General features: G+C 40.3%; 1 protein-coding gene across 2 annotated transcripts in view; it reads right to left on the bottom strand.

Annotated features, from left to right (window-relative positions):
- Positions 1 to 4,195: 4,195 nt before the first annotated feature.
- Positions 4,196 to 27,972, bottom strand: part of LOC124119589 (gephyrin-like) — a 36,437-nt gene continuing 12,660 nt past the window's right edge. The window contains exons 8-18 of one of the 2 annotated variants that reach the window (XM_046482159.2): positions 15,873 to 16,143; positions 15,561 to 15,692; positions 14,653 to 14,745; positions 13,785 to 13,840; positions 12,706 to 12,884; positions 12,034 to 12,187; positions 10,507 to 10,628; positions 9,722 to 9,809; positions 8,834 to 8,907; positions 8,260 to 8,428; positions 4,196 to 7,458 (exon numbers count right to left, since the gene is read on the bottom strand). In XM_046482159.2, the coding sequence (XP_046338115.2) occupies positions 7,228 to 7,458; positions 8,260 to 8,428; positions 8,834 to 8,907; positions 9,722 to 9,809; positions 10,507 to 10,628; positions 12,034 to 12,187; positions 12,706 to 12,884; positions 13,785 to 13,840; positions 14,653 to 14,745; positions 15,561 to 15,692; positions 15,873 to 16,143 (1,569 nt within the window). In that variant the 3' untranslated portion in view covers positions 4,196 to 7,227. Of the gene's footprint in view, positions 7,459 to 8,259; positions 8,429 to 8,833; positions 8,908 to 9,721; positions 9,810 to 10,506; positions 10,629 to 12,033; positions 12,188 to 12,705; positions 12,885 to 13,784; positions 13,841 to 14,652; positions 14,746 to 15,560; positions 15,693 to 15,872; positions 16,144 to 22,273; positions 23,839 to 24,568; positions 25,647 to 27,972 lie in introns of those variants that run through there. The other variant, XM_046482150.2, reaches the window with a different exon arrangement.

Below are 27,972 nucleotides of genomic sequence, written 5' to 3'. Positions count from 1 at the left end.
TAAGTCTGGACCAGACTACCCAGTGACTGACATCATAAGCATCGATGAACGCAACTGGGATACGATGACATAACCACCCGATCCATTTAGTCACCTCTTATGACCAGCATGGGTTGTTTGGGACCTATACTCTTACGCAGAATAAAAAAGGTGGATCGGGTATGTCAGAGTAAACATACTGTAACACAATAACGTACCCATTTATTGATGTCTTTTCGACATAATAATACGACAATACGCACCCTTCCTATTCCGAAAAGCTGTATCCGCTCTTTATAAGCTGACACGCCAACCATTGCTGTCCTGTCAAAGTGTGGATTTTATTCACACTAATTTACAATTCAAAACGACCGCTTTATGATTCTTTTGCAGTCTTAATGTGTGGAATCATTTATAGAAACATGAATCTCTTTTCAGACTTATGCCCCTAGAATGAAGTGACCTCCAACATTAGTTCATTAGGTTTTTTTTTGGTCCAATATGATGGAACGGTAAGTCAAAAATGGAATGTTTCATCCCTTGATGTGTGTTCGACGTCTCGAGATATGAGTGCAGTTTCATTAAGAATATTTGATAGTTCTTATTTCTGCTCCGAAAACAATATAATCACAATATAGATCCTCTTCTGTCAGAAACAAGGGATGACGAGGGGAAAGATGGAGGTATGAGATGAAAGGGGGAGGTACTCAGCCCGCCTGTGTGTGCTGGTGTAGGATCTTCCCGTGTATGTAACGTATACGAGTATCAGTCAGTCATGCGGCTGATTCCCACAGCCAGGTATAGCATATACCATAGTATACTTGTCTCGCTTCATGATCAGTATACTGAAGTATATATACTTGTCTTGCTTCAAGATTAATATACTAAAATACATATACTCGTTTCGCTTCAAGATCAATGTATGAAGCATATATATTCGTCTCGCTTCATGATCAATATACTGAAGTATATATACTCGTCTCGCTTCAAGATCAATGTACTAAGCATGTATACTCACTCGTCTTGCTTTTACGTAAAAATACTGAAATATATATATTCGCTTGATTTAATGTCAAAATACTGTAGAATATATACTCGTCTCGCTTCAAGCTCAATATACTAAAGTAAATGTACTCGTCTCGCTTCAATATCAATATACTAAAGTGTATTTAATTGTCTGGTTTCAAGATAAATGTACAAACATATCAATACTTGTCTGACTTCAAGATCAACGTACAAACATATCTATACTTGTCTGGCTTCAAGATCAATGTACAAACATATCTTTACTTGTCTGGCTTGAAAATCAATGTACAAACACATCTATACTTGTCTGGCTTCAAGATCAATGTACAAACATATCTTTACTTGTCTGGTTTCATGATCAATGTACAAACATATCTATACTTGTCTGGCTTGAAAATCAATGTACAAACGCATCTATACTTGTCTGGCTTCAGGATCAATGTACTAACACATCTATACTTGTCTGGCTTCAAGATCAATGTACAAACATATGTATACTTGTCTGGCTTCAAGATCAATGTACAAACATATGTATACTTGTCTGGCTTCAGGATCAACTGAAGAATAAAATGGTCTTGCTTCAACAACATCTTCAAGAGCTTCTTGTCCACTAAACAGAGTCGTTTTACGATGTTGACGAAACACACCAACTTGATTCCGCCACTACCATGTTCAACCAATATCTTATCGCAGGAAACACGGGGGAATCAGACGAGCTGGTAGGTTTATGCAAGAAACCTTCATGAGTTAGCTCCCTTGCGTTGAAACACGTTGCCTCGGTCAGGCAATACATTTAACAGCATGTTCTTGCTGTCACTGAAAACACACCATGTCAACCGAGCTGGGTGTTGATAATTGACAAAGTTGCTGTTTCAAGAACCATGCGCGGTACCTTGGTGACCTGTAGGAAATCTGGTTCTAGAACAGGTCCTCCTTGTCATAAGAGGCTACTTAACGGATCGGGTGCTCAGACTCTACGATTTGGTTGATTGCGTGTCTTTGCGTCCAGACAGTGTGGATCGTTTGCTTATAACATCAGTCAGTTTTTTTTGTTTACAGGACGCTGTCATACATCTTGGACATTGCCGAATGAGGCCGTAAATATAGTACCTTCGTACCAATATACTTAAGAGTATAGGAGCTTTGTGTTACTAAAATGCGAAGTCGTAGTTATGTATTGCTCTGTTTTCACTATCCGACATCTACTGGTCGCCTATACATACATATGCATGTACATTGTACAATGTGTAGCGATGGGTAGATGTTGGAGAGGCACGGGTGACCCAGTCGTCTAAGGTGCCGCAATCCCTGCGTCCCTTGGACATGCCAGAAACCTATGACTGTGGGTTTGAATCGTGGTTGTTTCTAGGTTTGTCAGCACCATACCTGTGCTCGTGGGTTTCACCAAAGTGGTAAACATCTAAGACCTGTTTCACTACGGGCTGTCGTCCCACATCAAGCTGACATGCCGTGATATAACTGGAATATCGTTCAAAGTGGCGTTAAACCCAACTCCCACTCAGTAGATGTTGGATAGTAAAAGCGTAGCCATATAAAGCTACGGTTTCACAGGTATATGTTTACTGTCAAACGTCTAAGACTCGTCTGATCATAACGTAATCAGAATAATGACGGATTGTTTTGAACTGAAGATCGAGTTAATGAAGTTTCACAGTACCGACCGCTTTAATAATGTTAAACACTTTTTCATTGAGAGCTTTTTAGAAGCCTACGTATGGAGAGACTGGTATTATGTAATGGGTAATTGAGGCTGCCTATTCCAGGTTAAAAATAGAATAAATCTATTGCAAGTGTTTCTGTGGCATTTATTTGGCTAATCAAGCACCTTTTTCGTTTGTCTTCATAAACCGAAAATACACCAGGCCGCGTCCACAAACGGACTACTATTTCCTTTTAAACTGATAATGAGTGAGTGAGTTGGGTTTAACGCCGTTTTTAACAGTATTACAGTTATATCGCGGAAAGCCCATAGTGATGCAGGTCTCAGACGTTTACCACTTCGGTGAAACCCACGAGCACGGGTATGGTGCTGACTTACCTAGAAACATAATCGGGGAGAACCGGGATTCGAATCCATAAACATAGGTTTCTGGCGTGGCCAAGGGACGCAGCTCTGCACAGCGAATCGCGGCGCCTAAGACGACTGGGCCACCCGTGCCCCCTCGCTGATAATGAAATGACAGGGCTTGTGTTGCGTGATTGCGCTGAACCATGTCACGGATTCGTATTGTCTAGTTCATATAACATCTGACGTTAATATTTTTGACGTATGTATTTATACATAATGACGTCAATATCTTTTTACGTTTGAGGATATGAGCGTAAAATCCGATACGCACAGCATGTGTACACGGTATGTACAGGTTTAAAAAAGAAGAAGATTTTACCTTATAAATGCAAAACTATATTAAAGTTAATAAGTATTCGTTATTTTTCTTTCGATTTCCGAGAAAAGCTTTATTTCAAGCTGCTTGGCAGATATGATGACGCGTACAACCATCTGCGTCCACGAAGAACCAGGGATGGTAAGGCTCCTTCTCCACTTCAATGGGTGCAAAACGCAACACAAATGTCCACTGACCAGTATGTCAAATATATGAGTGTTGTGTTATCTCAACTCTGAACCTGACAAACAAGTGCTTGATATTGAGAGTTGGTTGGGTGGTTTGTTGTTTTACGCCGCACTCAGCTATATTACAGCTATATGACGGCGGTCTGTAAAATAATCGAGTCTGGACCAGACAATCCAGTTCTTGATATCATGAGCATCGATCCACGCAATTGGGATCGATGACCTGCATCTACCAAGTCAGCAGCCTGACCACCCGATCCCGTTATTCGCTTTTTACGACAAGCATAGTCGCCTTTTATGGCAAGCATAGGTTGCTGAAGACCAATTCTACCCCGGATCTTCACGGGTCGATATTGTGAGTAACACTCAAGCATTGATTGGTATGATGACTCACATACTCAACATAGTCAACAGTCTGACCACCCAGTCCACTATTGTGCTGACAAACTTTGAAACATAATCAAGGCGAACCGGGATTCGAGCCCCTAATCATAGGTTTCTGGCGTGCACAAGGGATGCAACTCTGCACAGGGAAACATGGTGCCTTAGACCACTGGGCCAGCCATGCCCCCCTAATATGTGACAATGACCGTTAACAAAGGTTTATGTGTAGGTTTTATTGAATTGTCTCCAAAAAATAAAATAAATCACATGACCAAATGCATACAGCATGCCATTGCATAGCTAGATACCTATTTGCTAGCTTAAAAAGATTCAAAAGTCACAAACTTGTTTTGTTACATAAAAAATTGTCAAAAAGAAAATATATATTTATATATGTCATGAGCGCATTAGATGTTCATACTCAATACTTCACTTGCTTGTATTCACTACCATCCTCCATCATCTGTGAATACATACAACTGATGTGCTGTGTAGTCACGATTTTAACAAATGAATCAAGACAAGACTTGGTTTCAGCAAGAGGAAAACCAGTCGGTGCCAAGACCATTTTGCACAAGCAATATTTCCCCATGCAATATCTGACACAGCCTTGTGGACTAACTGCTTCAGTATCAGGCAATGGTGGGGCTCACAGAGTAAAGCTCATTTCATGTCAAAGCTCATTTTATTAGTTCACATGCCCTACACTGGATCGCAGTTGTGAGTATTCACTGATGAGGAACGTATACAGGCCTGTGAAATATTGATGATGTGGGATGCACTGAAGTAATCTTATACACAATATAACGATCACACCTTACTGCTTAAAACTGCACTACATCAATGATCGATCACACACAGGGAAGTCACACACTGAAAAATTCTGATTAATTGTAGTACCTTTTGACTCTGTATATGGGCCTGATTATCATACAAATACTCAGTCTTCTGGAGTAGAACTCAGTTTAAACAAAAAATGACGTCAAATAAAAAATGCCAAATAATATTGTGTGTTCAAAGAACTGAAACAACCGAGAAGCTTATACCACAATAACAAAACAAACACAGCGCATGTAAGCACTGAGAATGTAACACATGCAACAATATAGCACTAATGTGTCATCAGTTGGAAGGGTAGCATCACATTTCCATTAGTACTATGTGCAAACGATTCGCAAAATACCAACACTCAGTGACAATGAAACAAATACCAACAGCCAGTGCAAGAGATTCATTCCAAAATCCGGTAAGTCAACAAACGAGATATCAAAGTTTGGAGAGACTACATACCAAACAATCTCATCTTAAACCGCACACAAAACTGGTATACTAATAATGCCACTGTCAACATTATTTTGGCCACATCAAAGCGGTTTGTAAATGCTCGTGGACCTGGCAAAAAGCCATTGAAAGCATGACCGACAATCAACCTTCAGAGTATGTTGACAAGCCATGGAGGTGAGTAAGTGTTGTTTTATTCCTCAATGCTATTACGAATACATGCTTGAGATATTACAGCCTGTGATTGAGCAAGTCGGTCAAAGCAGCATCTCATGTCATCTGGGTACGATGGCTCACAATAAAATCATATTGAAACAACCAAACCTCACTTTAAGAGGAGATTTGTTAGCAGTTCTCATCAAGCTGTATGAGGCTGCCCTGTAAATATTAGAGTCTGGACAAGACAAACCTGTGATTGATATTATGAGCAACCACCAGCGAGGTCGGGGTACAATAACACGTGTCAACTAAGTCACCAGCCTGACCACAGATGAATTAAACTGCCTCTTCCATCCATAGGACCAATTCTAACCAGTCCCCATGGGGGGTTTATGATAATAATTATCTACATGGGACTGCCCCGATTCTCAACAGGTTTTGAAGACAATCTGGAGTAATGAACCTGCAATTATCAGATTCTCTGGGATGAAGAGTTTTCATCCAGAGCTGTTCCACAAAGCTAAGACGATGACATTTCTTTCAATATGGGCTTGTAACAGTTGTAGTGCTACGATAGCGTTGTGGAACATGGCCCTGGGCGGTATTAGAGTTAAATTACCCTTCCCAAATAATAATATACTTTTTAATCCCCCACCAAATACATGTCATTTCAACCAAAACCAGTTCACAACCATTCACCTTAACCTATGTTAACTGTGTAGCTTTCTACCCAACCACCTTGATGTCACCCTCACAAATATAATGGAATCCAAATTCATAGCACTTTTGGCACCATTCATAACAGTCAACTCACTAACATGCACCAACACTGGCAAAACACAAACATTTTTCAGATAGACTTTCAATCTTTGGCCACTCAGTAAATACTGTCAACATGAAGATGAAAATAAATTAGAATTCATCCAAGTATCTTTGGCAACATATCATGTCATCACACTAACATGACACTGTTGGGAATGAGTAGTATTTTAAGCCACCTAGTATAGTATCTCGATCATAGGACTCTTCAGCTAAATAAGTGAAGTAAACTCACAGTGACAAAGGACAGTACTTAAGAGTGGGTCTTGGGGTCTTTGAGACTTGATGCTACAGTATTTAAAAATGAGGACCCTCGAAAATATTTTAACATTAACATTAGACTTATGACACGGTTTTCATACTTAATTCTACCACTGTAGACATTCAGCACTTGACCCAAGAACACTTGTGTGGTGCTGACAGACCAAGGACTGGGAGGAAGGTGAGGTTCAAACCACGACCACAGATCCTGGTATAGTTAAGGGACATAACTCTGCACAATGAATCATAACAGGTTAGACCATCTTGCTTACATTGGAAGACAAAAATTACATAAAATTTGTGCTATAAATTTCGGGAACATAATGAAGGATCATGTTTCCCAATTTTTTTGAGCATTTTGAAATAAAAAATAATGGTTGAAATGGTAGATGCAGCAACACTAATATTGATTATATCTGTGCTGTTTAGTTCCATGTGAGAATGTGTACTTAAGACACTATACAGAGAAAAAGAAACCTGTTGACTCATTGTCTTCTCCCAAATGGCCAGGTATGATATTGACTGTGTTGGGCCAAATGGAATTTCCAAAAAGGAGTAGAACTGATGTTACAGTAATCATTTGATAATACTACTTATCAAAAGCAAAAATACTTTTGGCACTTCTAGAGTCCAAGACCATTTTAATTTTGACACATAATAAATTGATTCGTTGTGGCCTAATGGAAGGTTGCGATGGAATTCAAAAATATGTGTTGGAATCTTGACTAGAGTCTGCCGATCACCATGGCGTTTACGATATCTCCCTTCTTCAAGGAAGTCTGGCTCGCCGACTTTGGCGGCAACATCAACAAGGCGTTGGCAGTGCTCATGCTCAGCAGGCGGCTGCTGATCTGGTTTCCTGTACTGGTGGCTTCTGGGAAGGCTTTTCCCGGGGTCCACGCGAGGACAGCACGATGGTACTCAGGTCTTGGGTCCAGACGCAGATCTTGGGATATCTGTGATGAAGACAAGTGAGTGAGTGTTTGAGGTTGTATGATGCCCTCTGCAGTGTTGAAGCAATATCATGGTAGGGTGAGGACCTTGAATTAAACGTATTGTAATTTAGGAAATACTGAAATACTGGTAATGTGTCTCTAACAGATCAAAGAGAACAGATGTACATTATTGTGATAGTTTTGATTCATGAAAATACCATCAGTTGGCGTATGTGAGTTCAATAATCCTAATGAGCAGTCTTTCAGAGGCCTCACAGTGAGTAGGTGTAATGAGGGAGGTTGTAGATGTTCATTCTCGTGACATTAAGGGGTGGGTCTGGTGGAAGAAAACCAAGGATCGTAAACATGACACTGGAGGGGAATGTGGGATTGAAAATCATGACCAGAAGATCCTGGAATGTAGGGATATAGCTCTCGCAGCACATGAGACCCATCGGCCATAGGGACTTAAACACCACCCACAGGACCTCCACAGGACCTCCACAGGAACAACACAGCAACATCTCCAGACCACCATCTTGGCAACCTCTCTCATGTATTGTACCCCGAGACCTCTACAGCAACAACACAGCAACATCTCCAGACCACCATCTTGGCAACCTCTCTCATGTATTGTACCCCGAGACCTCTACAGCAACAACACAGCAACATCTCCAGACCACCATCTTGGCAACCTCTCTCATGTATTGTACCCCGAGACCTCTACAGCAACAACACAGCAACATCTCCAGACCACCATCTTGGCAACCTCTCTCATGTATTGTACCCCGAGACCCCTACAGCAACAACCCAGACACCCACCTTAGCCTGCAGCACAGTCCTCCTGGGTTGAGTGCTGCCTGACATCTTGGCCACGACAGGGATGACATACAGGTTACATGTAACTATGGCCGACACGGGGTTGCCAGGAAGACCGAAAAACAATTTCCTCTTTCCATTGTGCTCTAATGTGGCAAATGATGTTGGCTTTCTAGAGGCGAAAAAAAGAGGCAGTGAGTGTGTGGTCACATATATATATATAATGTCTGGAAAGGTGTGCTATCTCGGTTTTAAATTTTATTTGATTTGTATGTTGGTGGTGGTGGTGGGATAAAACAAGGACCATCTTTTAATGTCTTTTGACATGACACAGCCAGGGGATCAAACCACCGACCTTCCACTCTCTCCACTACTCCGCAGAGGCGGTTGCATTTTGTATGAAAATAGACAAGAAGGCCATTTCTTATTGTATCATTGAGATTTACTTATGAATGAGTGCCTGAGAGCCCAAAATAGTATCTTTCTCTAAAGCCATAAGTATTACAAACTCATTAAGACTGTTCAGTAAGGCAAGCAAGGGGGCCACACTATGTCCACTGCTGCTATAAAACCTCACCCTGGCTTCATGAAGACTCTGCCAAAGTGGATGTCAGCACCAAAGTCCTTGTGTAGAACCTGCTTTAGGTAGTCCTGCAGACAGAACAGTAAGGAAATTAACATAGAGCAGTTTCAATTTAGAGGTTTCAAACAGATCTGAAACTCATAGATTCCAATCGATATTGACTCCAACAGCATGAGGTTTGGAAATTATTATGAACTGAACTCACAGTAGGTTTATCTCCATTCATTCATTCATACAAATAAATGCAAATTATTTTGTGATAGAAGAATTATGCAAGCCTAATGTTTTGTAAGGTAGAACATTCCTATTCTAGGATAACCTGAAAAACAGAAGCAGCCCCATCCATCCTCACCTCTTTCTAAATGCCCCAAATTAAGCTGACAATACTAATATCTATCAATAGTCTTCTTGGACCCCTAATGTCTAACATAAACCCAAATCATACCTATGCCACAAACTACTCTAATAATAAATTTAAATGTAAGCAATTCTGGTTCATCACTTCCGTCTTTAGGAATACACTTGCCCAATGACGTTCAACATGCAAACAGAGAGTCCCAAGCCCAGCTTATATTGAAGACCACTTCAATAGTGACAATGGAATCAACTGGTGTAGACACTGCAAATTAGCATGTGTTCTTACTCATAAAAACAGAATCAAACTGTTTCCAAGAAAACATAAAAAAATAAATTTTGAAAATTTAAGGTGATGGGCAATGCATATGCCAAATTTCGTTAAAAAACATTGAACAGTTTTGTTTTCAAGTTATGTCTCGGAATAGGATGGGAACACTGACGTCGAGAACAAATGCAACCCTTTACTGCTTGAAACTTGCTTAGGTACATGTATATATATTTGCTCAACATCAACTGTCTACTTACCCTCTCTCCCATGGACACGCCCCCTGTTGTCACAATCACATCAGCACTGTCAACAGCCCTTCGTAAAGCCTTCATCAGTTCATCGGGACTGGAGACGGATAAAAAAACGAATGTGCAAGTGAAATAGTAAACGATAATCTTACTTGATGCAGATGTCATCCCTTTCAATCATACCGTACTCGGAAAGTAATCTCCTTAATTTCGACATGACACACAAAAACCAGGAATTGTTTTGCGGGCACTGGCTCATTACCTTAAATCCTGTGCATCATTTTTACTGCCACTGAACAGAAAGTCGAATCTGTTATCCATGCTTGACAACTGACATTAAACTAAACAGCTGAGTTCAGTGTGTGTCGAGATGTGTTTGATGGTATTCTTGATGTGAAAAAAAAGTATTACTACCACCTCCCTCACTTTTGAGATAAATGTGCCTAAGAAACATATTTTGGGGGACCACATTAATGATTGTCTCATCAGTGATTCTTCTAGTGTTTGTCGTGGGCCATGCGTCGGCCATAGGAAATGAATGCTACTTGGATTACAGTAAATCACTCTCATAGTTGTTATTAAACGATGCAGTCAGAATTATTCCAGCTGTATCACAGCCTGTTGATAATCAGACAAATCTGTGGTAGATATTATGATCAACAGCACATGCAAATGGGTTATGTTGAACACATTTAACCAATTCACCAAGCCTTAGTCGCCCCATAGTAGAGGCAAGTTTCTGTAATCTTGCCCATACTATTCAGATAGCTCCTACATAACACATGCAAACCTACCTGTCCCTTGCTACCCCGAGATCCACTGTAGGGACTCCATAGTCCTTCAGCTGAGACAGCAGGGATGTACGGTTGCTGTCACGGATCTTCCCCTCTACCACAGGATCTTCCGGTTCCAGGAGCTGAGCAGAGACACAAGATACCACTAGCAGAGTGTTTGTTTGTTTAACACTGAAAAAATCTAGCTATACAACGACAGGCTGCAATAATTCATCTTCCTGAGGCAAGAGAGTTAAGTGACTTTAAAAGTCCATTTTTCACCCTTGCCGAACTAGGCCTGAATTCCTGGGCTCGACCACCAGTGGCTATTACGAGTTATGTCCCTTCTAAGCCTCTCCTATGGACCAATCAGATTTCAGCTCTCGTATCACTTGCATTTGCTTCAAACAAAATGGCGGCACCCCGTCAAGACGATCAAATCGATAATCAAGATCTATTTTGTGATAAAATGGGTCTTGCATCGCGAAGTGCATCATTTCAAGTGAGCACATTGATTAAAAACATGAAAAGATTTGGGAAATATCTGTTGACAAGGCGTTGGCGGTGTGAATCCTTTGCAAATCCTGTTGCACAACAGTTTACGAACCGGATTTCGATTTCGTTGCGTGATTTTGATTGGACTATGCATAGACTCATTAGTCCAGTCAAAATGTAACTCCATAATTCCAGCATAGTTTGGCAAGGGTGGAAACTGGTCTTTTATAGTCAGTTAACTCCATTGCCTCTGGAAGATGGCAATAATTAGTCTGGACCAGACTTTCTAGTCATCGACATTGAGTGTGGGTCCATGACGATGAAATGCAATCAACCAAGTCACTGCCTGAGTCTGACCACCTAATCCATTTGGTCACGTCTGATGACTAGCAGAGGTTGCTGGGGATCTATTTTAACCTGGAGTGTGTGATTGAATGATCTTTTATGTCACAATCAGATCCTTGGTTCCCATGATTTTTGTACTCGAGAATCTTTTCTACCCCAAATTGGGTTCAAACTGGATTCTCGACAGAAAAACAACAACCCCAGCAATTCCGACCTTTTATGAGTAAATTCAGAAGCAAACTTTTTAATTACATATCACACTCACAATTATGTGTTCTAATCACAATCAGTAGATTTTTTTGTAAAATAATAATACTTAGAAAAGGTTGATTCTGTTTATTCAAACAAGTGTCAGACACTAACAAGTTTTCGTATGTGTCAAATTCAGAAAATATTATGACATTTTGATTCGAAAAGAAAAATCAATCGATACCTGAACAAATGGATACATATTTCAATAAAATTTTGTATCGATATATATTTACATGTATCTCGTATTGTATCGTGAGAATTATCTACCGATGCATCAGTACAATCGGTGAATCGTGACATCCCTAACATCTTGTATATAATTGTAAACAAGACCACACTTATATCTGCATCTTTATCATTATTCATATGGAAGACTAAAGTTCCCTTAATCAAACCAACAACATGCAGACTGTAATTGGGCTGTCCCATAACCTGAAAGTGTGAGTGAAAACTGACCTCATTTCCTGTGGACATGACCCCAACAGTTGGCCTCCTGTAGCAGCTGACCGATGTCACCCCAACCGTCGCTAGTAGCCCCAACTCAGAAGGACCCAGCTTATGTCCTTGACCCAACACCTTTTGACCTTTCTCAATGTCCGAACCAACTGGTCTGAAAACAAAACACAACACAAGTCAGGAAAGGAATGTACTTACTGTTTCCTAAACATTGTATTAATGGCCCTGAGTCCAAGATTCTTAACTAATATAATCACTCTGCTCCAAATTATCATTCATTGATCATAACCAGTATAAGGCATAATGCATATTTTATAGATTGCAGTTATCATGATTCAATTTTTTTAATATCTTATAAGCTGCATTTTATTGATGAGAATATTTATGCAAAATTAGTAGATGAACACTCAAATATTAATCCAACATGTAATATCAAATATTACTTTCTGCAGAATTGATTATGGACACCTTCAGTTCATCTTTGCATCTGTCTGAGGTAACTGCTCAATCATCTAATCATCAATAACATAAGATCATGGGAATACCATTCAAACATAGCAACACATATCTGATCCATTTCTCTTTCAGATAATATAAAATGTTATGATCACATCACAATGACAGACCTCCACAAAACCCAGGCCTGTTCTACTAACGTGCTTTAGTTAGTACCTGATATCCTGGGCTTTCTTTGGAACCGTCATTAGTTTAATCTCCAGTTCTTCCTGTCCGTCCTCTGAGTGTTTGGTGAGGACGGTGTCCTCCACCTGTATCACGGCATCAGCACCAGGTGGAAGCGGGGCACCCGTGTTGATACGCATACAGTAACCAGGGGTTACCTCCCTTGTTGGCTGAAACATCACAGCCATTGTATCCTTAATGGATGGAGTTTACAGTGAGTGAGTTAGTTGGGTGAGTTATATCGCAGCGTGTCAGCTTAATATGGGAGGAAAGTCCGAAATGATGCAGGTCTCAGACGTTTACCACTTCGGTGAAACCCACGAGCATGGGTATGGTGCTGACAAACCAAGAAACATAATCGGGGCGAACCGGGATTCGAACCCACAATCATAGGTTTCTGGCGTGCCCAAGGAACGCAACTCTGCACAGCAAATCGTGGTGCCTTAGACGACTGGGCCACCCCTACACCCCGATGGAGTTTACAAGTGGACCATATATAATCATTGGTAGTCAAACTTCAAAACAAACTTTCCATCATTTCCAAACATTGTGTAGAATTGTTTACTTGCAGATGTTCCATCAGAAACACTGATATTTTCCTTTCTGATCTGTGTCCCATGCAAATAAATATTTGAATGTTGTCGACACTGCTGATGAGAAGTAAAGTTAGATCAGGCTGGGGTTTGTTTCTGTATCAACAGTCAGCACCCTGATTAGGTAGTAATGACAAATAGTTCCCACGGTTTGGTCGAAGCAGCATCTACATCATTTCAAAGTTTAAGAAATAATGAGTGAGTATGGTTTTACGCCGCTTTAAGCAATATTCCAGCAATATCATGGCGGAGGACACCAGAAATGGGCTTCACACAATAAAGAAATAGTATCATTCCACATAACTATAAGCAATACCATCTCTTTGCTTATATTACAGCTTTGTCCCTCTCACCTCCCAAAAGGAAATGTGAGTGAGTGAGTGAGTGAGTGAGTGAGTGAGTGAGTGAGTGAGTGAGTGAGTGAGTGAGTGAGTGAGTGAGTGAGTGAGTGAGCGAGCGAGCTGGAATTAAACTGACCACATCTCCTGCTGTGGAGTCCCCTATGACCTGCCGTAGTCCGTCCCCATCCGAGGCTGAAACATGGACCCTAATTGTGAGAGACAGCTTCTCATACAATCAAACACAAAGCTATACATTTTCACAAACACACACACACACGTTATCAACTATTGAATGGAAGCTCTCAGACTATTATAAACCATATAATTCAGCAAATTATTAATTTAAAAATATGTTAAGTAAGTAACATTATGCATTCATTATTAGTTACATTTTCAGACTTTATTTTGCAGTCAAAGTTAGGGAGTTAAATATTCATATATCATATCATATATTGACTATGGAGCTGTACATTATATCTATACAAAGATAAGTAAAATGCATTGTGCCCTTATCTTGTTTAACTCCACACTCAGCCAAACCAGTGACTGGCATTACGTGCAACATCTCATTTGTTTGTTGTTTAACGCCACACACAGCAATATTCCGGCGGTCTGTAAATATTCGAATCTGGACCAGACAATCCACTGATTGACATTATGAGCATCATCAACGCAATTGGAAAACGATGACATGCATCAGTCAAGCGAGTCTGACCACCCAAACCCGTTAGTCCCCTCTTATGACAAGCATAGTCACCTTTTACAGCAAGCATGAGTTGTTGAAGACCTTTTCTAACCTGGATCTGCATGGGACACAACATCTCAAACCGTTGGGGCACAATAACATGCAATGAACCAAGTCAACAGGCTTAATCACACAATCAATTTGGTCTCCTCTTACGACAAGCATAGCTTATTGGAGCTTTTACAACAAGCATAACTTATTGGAGCCATATTCTAACACAGATTCCCAATGGATAGTGGACAAATGTAGGGTAGTATACCTATGACTGCATAACCATCTTTGATGGAGGCCGGGAACGGAGGAAGAGGATCTCTGGCGAAAACATCCTCAGCGAGATACCGCCCCAAACCGTCTGAAACATGCAAATGACATTTGAGAACAGTACGCTGCTTTTCTCCAGGAAACAGACAACTGGATTAGTAATAAGAAGATTCTATTGCTTTGGTACTACAAATGACATTAGGATCTGTTTTCTACATAGTTCTAATTTTGTTTGTTTGTTTGTTGTTTAAAACAGCACCCAGTAATACTCCAGCTATATGACTGTGGTCTGTAAATAATCGAGTCTGGACCAGACAATCCTCGTAATGTGAGGAATGATTCACGCTGTCGGGGCAAATGTTAGCAATCAACCATGTCGGCAAGCCTAACCACCAATCCATGAGATCACCTCTTACGACAAGCTTAGGTTGCTAGGGAACTAAGCCCCATGGTTAAACAGTTTTAGTACATTCATGATAGAATGAAAACAATGAAAGAATCTACAGTGAATCAAATCTGTGATTACAAATCCTTATGCCTCAGCAAAAAGGATTACTGCTAACAATTTGACACCTGAAATATACCACTCAAATTTAGTTTGAGAAATTTCATACTGTCTTGTACTTCTAAAAATGCTGAAAATGTCCCAGTAAATACTATTCATAAGACAACATCTCAAAGCAATCAGTCACATTCAGTCCATTACGTGGAAACATAATATATACCTGAATGAACTATACGTATATACCTGAATGAACTATACTTATATACCTGAATGAAATACATCAGCTAGCACAGTCATAGTGTGCATAAAAAAATGTTGAGAGTATTCCCTTTTTTTATTCTTAATTTCTCCATATTACTGGAATTCAATATTCATATCAGCTGTCAAGGCCTGTGTCTCACCTCTGAAACTGATGGTCTCTGCGGACAACACAGGGGCCTTGTCCAACACAGTGTTGACAGCCTCGTCCACCTGGATGATGGGGTACGGGGACTCGCGGGGGCGGTAAGCGATGCAGCTAGCGTCCACCTGGCCTTATTCACATATACAGAACATATCAAGAAATGTTTCAAATACTAAGGCTGAAACAAGAAAACTTACATCCCCAAGTGTCTTGTTAACCTGTATGTTGTATTTGTTATATTTATGTAACACTTATCTAAATGAACTTCTGCTCTGTCTTATGTTATATGTTAAACTCAACTCGAACTTACTTTTGACATTGTGATGATGTCCGTCACCATGGTTAGCATGGCTGTGATGATGGTGATGATCACCATTGCCATGGTGATGATTCTGTCCATAACTGCCATGGTGATGATCGTGACCATTGTTGCCATGGTTGTGATCGTGTCCATGGTTGCCATGGTGTCCATGGTTGCCATCGTGCCCATGGTGATGGTGATGATGCTTGTGTCCATGGTGGTGTTTCTCTTGATGGTGATTACCATGGTGATGATGACTGAGATGCTCTTCAGTCCCGACCTATTGGAAGAAATAAGAGTGGTTATTTCTTTATGGTTGCCAACTCATCATGTCTCAGGATGGAAAATTTTCTTGCAAGCCAGTCAATGAAGTGCATTGACAAACATATGTGCAGCATGAACACCACGTATACCAGATTACCATTCCTGTTCCCTGTTCAATTCTACCTTTGCAAGTGGAACACCTGATGTCCCAATACATGCTTTTCCTCATCTTCCCGAGGCAAGGAAGTCAACTGACTCTAATAGTCCAGTTTCCACCCTTGCTGAACTAGGCTGGACTTATGGAGTTCTGTTTTGGCTGGACTAATGAGTCTATGCATAGTCCAATCAAAGTCGGGTAACAAAATCGACATCTCATTCTTCATGCAGATTTCGGTCAACTGGCAGATTTGTAAAGCATGTGTTCCACCAACTCCGAGTCAACAGATAGTTTCCAATTCCTTTCATGTTTCTAATCAAAGGTGCTCACGTGATTTGATGCACTACGCGAAGTAAGACTCGTTTTATTACAATATAGATCTTGATTATGGATCAGATCGTCTTGAGATGGAATCGAATTGGTTAATAGGAAGGACAAAGAAGGGACATAGCCCATAGTAGCCACTGGAGGCGCTACGATCAAGCCTAGTAATTCCAGACTGATTCGGCAAGGGTGGAAACTGGACTTTTATGGTCAGTTAACTCCCTTGCCTCAGGAAGATGGCTTTTCATTGGACTGCATAGTATTACCTGTGTACCTGTAAACTGAAATAAGCTTTTCAAACAATACGTATTGCAATATTTTTGTGTTCTTGTAAGTATCGTTATTATTTATTATTATTTAAACCTACAATCTACACAGACATTTATTCACAAATGATGTTTCCCTTTGAAACTGATTGTGATTTTTCAAGTTATCTCTGCTGTATCTATGACAACAAAATGGCAGCGACTGACCATGCTGAGTAATATTTACCTTATGTTAACAGTGGGGCGGTTGGGTAGCATAGTGGTTAAAGTGTTCACTCGTCACACCGAAGACCCGGGTTAGATTCCCGACATGGGTACAATGTGTGAAGCCCATTTCTGGTGTCCCCCACCGTGATATTGCTGGAATATTGCTAAAAGCGGCGTAAAACCATACTCACTCACTTATGTAAACAGTATGTAGAGAACAGGATCTACATGTTCACTGTCACACACTTTAGCGCCCAATATATCGCAATAGGTATTGCAATACAATTTTTGGCCAATACCCATCCCTTGTTTTCATGGTTATTTATCACGTTTGTTTAGCAGTTTGTCTTATCTCAGCCTGTCACTTTGTTTGTTGCTTAATGCTGCACTCAGCTATATGACGATGGTGTGTAAAAGATTGAGTCGATCCATGCAATTTGTATACAATGACATGTCAGCAAGCCTGAACACCTGATCCCATTAGTCGGCTCTAATGGCAAGCATGGGTTGCTGACCCCCTTGTAAACAACAGGCATTAAAACACCAACAATTACATGATAGTTTGTTAAACAGCTTTTTCTACCCATCATGACAATGTCTGAAATTAAGGTGAATGTCATGCCATTTAAAACAAATTATATCTAGTTTGCCTTCCATTGGTACGATTTGGCTGCAAACAGACTATAATACGAAAACATGACCATAATATTCTTTTTTTATTGATATTTATCAGTTCTGTTTTTCTGACATCTCTGGTACTTTGTTTTACCGGTAATGGTACACATGCTGAGTGATCCAACTGTGTAATGTTTTTTATGTAATATTTAATAATGAAACTGATTTTTACTCCTGTTACACTCTATTTTTTGTTACTTCTAATACACCTATTTATAATTCAAATGATGTCAAAATACACAATTGTGATGAATGGCATAGAGAACCTTGAAAATAGAAATGTTTCAATTAATTGCCAGTATTAAAAATTCAGAAATATCGTAATTTGAGTTTTTACCTTTGTTCTTATATTTCAGTATAGAAGCACATAAAGTGCTCAGTTTCCAAACCTTATCTTTGACAATCACCATTTTTCATTCTCGTGAATTTTCACAAATGTCAAACCAAGTCGTACCAATTCATCAAGACAATCTTGTCTAGAGGTCATGTATTCCAAGTTAGGGGATTATCCAATCACAAAATCTCAAGTTGCTTTGTCTGCTTGTTTAATAAGTGAGTGAGCGAGTTGAGTTCAATGCCACTTTGAACAGTATCCCAGTTATATCATGGTGTGTCAGCTTAATGTGGCAAAAAAAAACAAGTGATGCAGGTCTCAGACATATACCACTTTGGTGAAAACCTGGAAATATAAATGTGGTGAACTGGGATTTGAACCTACAAGAATAGGTTCCTTGTGTTTCCAAGGGACATAACTCTGCACAGTAAATTGCGGCACCTTAGACTCGGCCACCCGTGCCTCTTTTTAAGCAAGTAGTGACATTGAAGATCCAAAACAGTCAATAACATGCAGTCAACATACATAAGTGTTGTTTAAAACATGTACACTCTTACCATGCTTACTGGTGCAGTAAGCATTTCATTTCACACTTATTTCAGACAACGGCCACTGTGACCATTTTGATTTTGTTCACAAAAAAGTGTACATGATTATTTATCTTTCCACATTCCTAATCATATTACAGGTATGTCTTTTGAATGCATGCTTTGGTCCAAATCAGTAAGAATACCACAGTAACTAAAAGCAGATGACATAAACAAACTTAAGAATTTATCTCCCCAAGGTCCATTTCATTTTGAAAACATCTGGAGATCAGCGTCTTACATAATTAATTCAAGATACAAAGTTACGGCTGTTATGTTCCAAATGTTATGCCAACAGTTGAGTAATTCAAGCGGGGAACATAAGAAATGTACCTTACATGTTTGCGGGGTACATTGAAAATAATAGAAGGAGTCTCAGCCAATCAGAATCCGATATTCATGTTTAAGGTGAGATGAGTGAGTGAATTAGGTTTAATGCCGCCTTTAACATTATTCCAGTTATATCACAGCGTGTCAGCTTAATGTGGGAGGAAAGCCTGAAAGGTTGCAGGTCTCAGATGTATGTCTACCACATGGCCAAGAGACCCATGACAAAAGCACACTTGTGTCAAGATAACTGAAGACGATAATCAATATTCATGTTTTACGTCACAATACGCATAATGAGGTGAGGAGATATGGTGTTAAATGTCACTTTCAAGATTATTTCCCTCACACATTCCATTCTCCAAGCAAATGCACGTGACTAATTGAATATGAAAACTTCAATGAAAAAATCAAACACATCACCTAATGTGAAGACACCATTTAATGTCCAATACATCAAATCAAAACAGTGGCTTTACAATTGCACAGCCAATAAACTTTAACATACAGAGTTTAAGAACTCGTTTATACAGTAAATAATTCATAATGTGGTTGAACTTTTGGAAGCATTTCAGGCTTTTGAGGCAAGTGAGACCGGTGGAACTGTTGGGACACACACACAGCCCCTGCAGTTAACATTGGATGATAGCGCTGCAGTTGGATTGAATGCATCTTCCAGAGGCAAGAGAGTTAACGGACTATAAAAGTCCAGTTTCCACCCTTGCCGAACTAGGCTGGTATTATGGAGTTACATTTTGGCTGGACTAACGAGTCTATGCATAGTCCAATCAAAATCGTGCACCGAAATTGAAATCCGGTTTGTACACAGTCGTGCAGATTTGGTTGATAGCAGGATTTGAAAAGCATGTGCACCGCCAACTCGTTGTCAGCAGATATTTTCCAAATCTTCTCATGTCTTTAATCAAGGTGCTCACGTGATCTGATGCATTTCGCGATGTAAGACCCATTTTATCACAATATAGATCTTGATTATCGTTCAGATCGTCCTGACCGGGCGCCACCATTTTGTGTGAAGCAAACGCAAGTGATACGAGAGGTGGAATCTGATTGGTCCATAGGCGAGGCTTAGAAGGGAAATAACTGGTAATAGCCACTGGTGGCGCCACAATCGAGCCCAGTTATTCCAGCCTAGTTCGGCAAGAGTGGAAACTGGACTTTTAAAGTCAGTTAACTCTCTTGCCTTGGGAAGATGGATTGAATGAAGCATGAACATGATTCAGTGTTTGATAGCACTTCAAAACTCACAAGGCCAGCAACCAGTGATCAATTAACTATCAAAGATTTCTAACGGTGACATGAAAGGGTGCGTTTATGAGTTGTCTTGTGTCATTTTGAACATATTTCAGTTATGTCATGATTGTTAATCAACAGCTTTCCTCGGGTAATAGAGATTTGCAGCAATAATCATTCTCATACTACAAGTTAGTCCCAATAGACTGTTGTTTAGCAGTCCGGGGACATCTACTGACTAGCCATGCAACATATGCAATCAATTAACTCGAGCACCACAAGCACATTATTAGTGAGGAAACATTTCTAACATATTGTAAAGTGTATAGGGATAATAATTCAGTGAATAGATAGGACAGAGGGCAATTTCTTTTCTCACTGCAATTAATAATAATAATAATAATAATAATAATTAAAGTGTTAAAAGTTGTTGGTGATCGTGGTTTTAGCTATACTCAGCAACCAAATGGTGTAAATAATCGTATCTGGGCCAGGCAAACCAGTGGTCAATAAGGTGAGCATTGATTCAGGGGAAGTGTATCACATAATCTGTTTTAGTATCAGGGACATACACACTCCTGCATGTCTGTATCACAGAATTAGAGATTCTCATCTGTCAACAATGTTGTTGCCTTTATTGCGTTCTGGAACGGGCCATGAGAAAAAAATTGGGAGGAGGGGGGGGGATTTATTTTTTTTTAAATTCGGAAAATACTGGAAACAAAAAAATTTGCCTCTGGTTTTAGACTGGACATACTGAATGTTCAGTAAAGAATTGTTTGGCTTCTTGAAACAGTGTCTCTTAATAAAATTCCGAGGCCCCCAACAAAGATCAGTGATGCACCTTGGAACCAGCCCACTAGTCCCAAGGGGTGGTAGTCTTTATAAGGATGTATTGGGAGAATATATATGATAGTATAGAGAGCGTGCCGAACAGGCTATCGGTATGAGGAGCTAGTGGGCTCATCATACAAAGTTGGCTAAGTTATCAGGCATGGCAAGTTGGGACATACATTTCTTTTTTGTATTAACTTATGGCTGCTTGTTTGTGGAGCCATGTACTTATGCAAAGGGCTGGTTGAGCACACCATGGAAGAATACCATTGATGAGCTCCCCTATCCCATCAAATGTGGTACTGTATTCAACGTAATACGTGCCCAGGGCGCTCTTAAAAGTAGAAATAGGGGGCTCTTATTAGAATGCTATTTTGGTGAAAAAAAAAAAAAAGAGTTGAAAGATAAATTTCGTGGTTTATGCTGACAGCCTGAAAATGTTTGTATACGGACATATTTTTCCAGAATTTAATTGCCCATAATTAAGGGTGCACATAACACACGAGTGCGTATTATACACGAATAAATAAGTCTTGTGTACATTGATCAATCTGAAGGGATGCTAATTGGGGTTGTTCACTTGCCAATATATTAACAAATATCGTTGTGGGCGCTTATTAGAGCGGGGCGCTTATTACGTCGAATACGGTATTTGAATTTCTAAAAAACAAACACAACATAAAAAAAAAAAATGTCTTCAAACCATGTTGGACAAACCATAGATTCCACCCTAAGGGCAAGGTGGCATTCTTCAGTTGAAGAGATTATCTTGTTCACCGTACTATAGGAACAATAGTCTGATTGCTAATGTTAACATCTTTTAATGTACATGATGTACTAATATCAGATGCTGTGGTCCAAAACATACAGGGTCCATCTGGCAATTCAGGCGAAACTTCAATATTACATTAAGCTCATAAGATAAACAGTAGAGTAATACATAGTTGGTTTCCCAAACAAAAGTACGTCCTCGACATGCCAATACCAACAGTGTCAGAATAACTGAAGGGTCCAACAGGAGTGAGTGAGTATGGTTTTACGCCGCTTTTAGCAATATTCCAGCAATATCACGGCGGGGGACACCAGAAATGGGCTTCACACATTGTACCCATGTCGGGAATCGAACCCGGGTCTTCGGCGTGACGAGCGAACGCTTTAACCACTAGGCTACCCGACCGCCCGGGTCCAACAGGAAGGCTGTCAAGGAGGATATACCAACTGTGCCAGCCTATACTTGCACGACACCTTGTTCACGATCCGATATATATCCTGATACTTTCATGTGCTCGCATCTGTCGTGCAAAAGCCATCATGATGATTTACAGTTGGCAGTGTCTAGTATTGCACAATGGATGAAAATATTTATGTTTTCATGACTAATCTTCACAATTTGTGTTTGGTGTAGCAGTTAGTAAGGCAAACATTTAAGGTTAGAATCAATATTTTTTACTTTGTGTGCGACTGTGATCGATACTTGTATCAAGAAGTAAAATATGGTGATACACTGATACAATGGTGTATCATCCCACTACTATCTAACAGTGTCTGAAATTATGAAGGGACTCTTGGTCTTTCAGGTTTGATGCTACATTATTTTCATCTAAGGACTCTGTTCATCTTTTATTCCCAACAATAAAGGCTCCTTGATTTTGATAGAAGTAAGACGAGTTCTATGGATGAACAACTTCTTTATTACAATTGTTCATCCATAGAACTTGTCTTACTTCATCACACCAACTTCTAAATGCCACTGAAAGAAGTTGATTTTGATTCTTAATTTCGAACATTCAACCGAAATGTGTCAGTCCTACTTATTGAGGTTTGAATGTAGCCAGAAACAATGCTCCAAGATCACTACACCCCGCCACATCTTGGTCGGAGCTGCTCTGGTCCGGTCCTGACATGTCGACCCCCTCCCCCGAGGGAGCATATATATACCCAGTCTGTGCACTACTGGAGGAAATCTGGAGAACCATGTCATTATGGGCTACGGAGGGGTTACCCGAAACACTCTGATTGGTCAGTATTGCAGACGATGTGTTCTCATTGGCTGGCACATTCCTTGTGTAAGATAAATAAACATTACCAGCTGGATCGGTCATTTTGAAACATGTCACAGAGGGAACCATGTTGGACTCATCCAAGCCCACAGCATCTGACACTGCTTGGAAGCCTTTGAATGCTGAGCCACATGGCATGGAAATAGACTCTACATTATCCTTGTCTTCTTCATCATCATCATCATCATCTTCATCAACATTGATCACTTCCTCCCCATCCTGATCCCCTTCAAACTCTTCTCCCTCAATGTCAACGCACTCAGCCCCCTCCCCACCAGATCCATCCTCACCATCATCTTTAACCGATTCAAAGCCGTCTAAACTGTTATCACGGCAGTTATAGTTCCTCTGTTTCCGTCTCTTCTTCATACTGGACACAAAGCGGCAGATCTTTCTTTTTGACGGGACTACCGGCAAGTCGACAGCAACAGGCTTCTTTGACAGCACTTCCTGTATTTGAGAGGAGCTCGTCTTCTTGGTGGCCACGGTTGCGAGGATGACATCACGCGTGTCTTCGTTGATTCGCTGCTGGTTCTGTTTAGGTGGTTCCCACAAGATGTTGGACTCGAGAGGGACGTGACTCCCACTGATGTGAACCCGCCACTTGGCTGTATCACTGAGGAACATCTTCAGGTTTACAAGCAGCCTGCAGTTATGGCGGTCTTGCTTGTGGGTCTTCCCTTTACAGCCTGCAACAAAATTACCCAAAACACTTCAACGGACACAAATGTCAAATATAATGGCGCACAGACAGGCAATCTGAAACTTTTAATGTTAAACGTGTTAAAAATAAATCCAGGAAACAGTTGGTTCATAATAGTCATCATTTTTGACAATTATAGAGGTACTAGTGCTGTATACATATTGTATTGAGTGTAAGGTCCCCTTATTGATAAATTTTAAAAAAGGGACAATGAAAAAGATCCCTGGACTTCGATCCATAATTTCAAACACCGTGGATAAACAAAATGATAAAGGTAATGCAGAACTGGGGGTTTAATTCAGAGCATGAACCATAATGATTTAAGTTGCACATGCATGCATAACTATTTTACTTTAGAGTCAAGAAAACAAATCAAAAATCCAAATCTTTCCATACTATACATAATTGCTCATACATTTGTGAAATCATCTACCATTGTTTGTTGTTATAACACCACACTCAGCAATATTCCAGCTATTTGATGGCAAACAGTAAATAATCAGTTCTGGACCAGACGATTCAATGACTGATAATGTGAGCAACAATCCATGTTATTGGAGTACAAGGACATGCTATCAACCAAGTCACTAAGTCTGACCACCTAGCCCATTTGGTTGCACGTTACTACCAGCACAAGTTGCTGGGGACCTATTCTAATCTGGAATCCCCATGGGGCAATTTACAAAGTAACTTCCTGACAACAAGCAACAGCTCACCATTAACACACTTGCCATATCCCCCACAGCTGCGGCGACAGTTGCCGTGTCCCGGGCACCACATGTACCAGTTGACCACGTACTCGTCCCGAGACAGACGCTTCTCCACCCTCTTCTTCTTCTCCATCCCCGCCTCTGTCAGCTCGAAGTGGTCATCAAGACGGTTTCTGTCATGTATGTGAGTTCCTCGCTGCCAGCTTCCCACATCCACTGCCAATGTCTCTCTCCTCATCTTCACAAGGTTGCGTTTCACATCACGCTTGCCTTTGTTCAGATATATGCCTCGGATAGCTGGATGAGTACGTAAAAAGGTTTTTACCGTCAAACCCACATCTACATGAGTAACCTCCCCATCATCTGCACTCTTGTGAAGCTTGGCGCGTAGGATTGGCTCCTCTGAATTTGATGTGTTTGACTGAACACTGCCTAAAGTCGGTCGAACGCGTTCAGCCTCTTCATCAAATTCATACACATCCCCATGTTTATCACAAATACCAACACCATGTCTGATAAGCCTGTTTGCTGGCTGAGACCTCAACTCAGGTATTGTTAATATCTCAGGTACGTCAGAACACTGGATTTCTGATGCTGATTCCGGTCGAAGTACTGGTGTTTTACAAGCAAGAACTGCATCACTGGAATCAACAAAACTGCCTTGCAACTGAAACAGCTCAGTGATGTCTTTGGTCTGTTTGACAAAGGACTGCTGAGGGACGTGACTCTGATTGGGCACCATGGCGATGATTGTCAGCGGTTCCTCAGTAAGGTTGGAGTTGGACTGATCCGTGTGGAAGCACAGCTGGGTGAATTCTTCTGGTTGGGAGTTCTCTCCCTTACTTAGAGGCTCGGCATGATGGGCTTCATCGGTGATAGTTCGTGTTTGACAGTTAGAGCCAGGAGGCAGGGGTGCTGCTACGGTTGATTCCGGTATGATTGGAGTCGAGTTGGACAAAGGATGTGTGTCGAGGGAATCAAATGAAACCGTTCCAGGAAAGTCGGTGTCCATGACAGGATCAGAAATATCTGGCGCCGGATTAAGACTCTCAACTGAATTGTCCATACTTTCATCCGAGGTGTGCTAAACACAGGAAACGGGTTTTATATACAAAACAGAAATACACTGGCACATGCTGCGCTTGGAGTTTCCAGACATAAATCTTAAATGGGTACCATGATTGCAAAAATTGGCATCATGGCTTCATCATGAGGACATTCACCTTGTTTGGTGCATGAGTTCAGTGTCATTTATTTTTTATGTATAACAACCTAGCAGAGAATAATTATCTTAATCATATAGAGTCTCAGATTCACAAATTGCATTAATTTTAGTATCTTGCCCTATAACGGAAATGGACACGAAACTACAATCACAGACACCTTTTCAATACTGGGTCAACAATCTATACAGATTTTTAATAAACATGATTTGGAAGAAAAAATGTTTTTGGGAATGACAAGTTATATGGTTACTTCCCTTCCCTAATGGCCGACTTTGAACGCTTTCGTTATTACTGAAATTATTTAATGGGCCCCCCTGAACATCTGAATTTATACTGCATGCGAAATTTGGGATCAGTGATTCAACCAAGGTCACTAATGAAGACATTAATTAGTAAAGAACAACAAAAATAATGCCATGCAGGGACACCAGGAGGGGATGCATCAAACGCAAAGACAACAAAAACTGAATCGCATGAGATATATTTATCATAAAATGAAATACAGAAGCTGAAGATGGGTCTGGACAGTAGTTTCCTCCCAGGTGTTAGTAGACAAAATCAACAACAACCAACCTGTAACCATGGTAACCATAGCATGCTGGCTAAAATGGACACACTTGCATTCTGCTTTATAAGTGTTTCTATGGAGCCAAGCAGACAACAATATTTTCATTGATTTTTTCTAGGAAACAAGTTTTCCTAAAGTGATCTGGTCTTGTATACATGCTGGGATTTAAAAGGAGAAAGGGCAAGTGGCTTGTAGTTTCGTTGTTCAGACAAATAGGATAACAACAACTTTTCTGTGACAGACCAGGGATTATCTAGACCTGCTTAGAGCATGTAGAGGCCGGTATTCAGCCAAACCAGAAGCAAACGGCAAATAATATTCCAAAATAGGAATTAAAACGTTCCCAATTCATGTTCGATCTAACATGATCTATGTAATGGCTTATCAGGTTTTACAAATATCAGGACAAATAAGGAGAGGAGGCTTTAATGCTAAGTTATGCATTATGTATAACGTTAATGTACAATGTCAGGAGACCTCTGAGACAAAGAAAAAGGAACTTTAAACAAATCGCAATTTTGAACAAAAGCAATAAGTTTGTCCCCAATTTGCTTGCCAGGAGCACTTAGGTGGGAATCCTAGATAAACACTTGTAGACATTAATTTGCCTTATAGGTCTGTTTGTTTGTTTGTTGTTTAACGCCTCACTCAGCAATATTCCAACTATATGACGGCAGTAGGTAAATAATCGAGTCTTGACCAGACAATCCAGTGATTGATATCATGAGTATCGATTCACGCAATTGAGATACGATGACATGCATCAACCAAGTCAGCAAGCCTGACCACCCGATCCTGTTAGTCGCCTCTTACAACAAGCATAGACGCCTTTTCCGGCAAGCATGGGTTGCTGAAGAACTATTCTACCTTGGATCATCACAGGTCTTATAGGTCTGTAGACTTTTTGTGATGTTTGTTATCACTATTCGGAGAGGTTTACTGCACAGGATAATTTCAATCCCACCAATCAGAAGGCAGTACACATAAAGAGAAACTGGTCCATGTTTTGACAAGAAGTACTAGCTGATAGCATTCGTGTGATACACAAAATATGTCAAACTTTGGCAGTGGGTGAGTAAATGTTGTTTGATGCCATAGTAAGCAATATTAAAGCTACACCACAGCATATGAACAACGATTGACGTCTCTAGGAACGATGTCACACAAGCAGACATTTAACCATCACTACCTATTTCAGTCATTGTCAATACACCATGCGATGAATACACATCACCCTTAAATACATATGGCTGCTATATAGAGAATCTCACCAGAGTGTCTTTTGATATCAAACATATCAATATGAGTTGATAAGGTTAAAAATCCAAGCCTCGGATTCATTTATCATCCAAAAATCATTCTTCCAACCTTTTCAGTTTGTAAACTGTAAATTAAATCATAACTAGTGACGTGAGTGTAAAAAGCACCCCTAACCAGATTCTGTGTCAGAAAGATTAGTGATGTCCCTGATTGGGATGTCATGGTAACCGATGCATCACAATTGACAAGAGAGAAGTATTGCCATTTGTGCACAGTAAACTGAGCATTCATTGGTCTGGTTACTTACTTGCTTCCCTCTCACTGGAACTGGTCTTTTGTTTAATATGTTGGTTCAA

The sequence above is a fragment of the Haliotis rufescens genome, unplaced genomic scaffold, assembly GCF_023055435.1.
Source record: "Haliotis rufescens isolate VD_foot unplaced genomic scaffold, xgHalRufe1.0.p SCAF_3, whole genome shotgun sequence".
NCBI lineage: Eukaryota > Metazoa > Mollusca > Gastropoda > Lepetellida > Haliotidae > Haliotis > Haliotis rufescens.
This window is presented reverse-complemented; position numbering and strand designations above follow the sequence as displayed.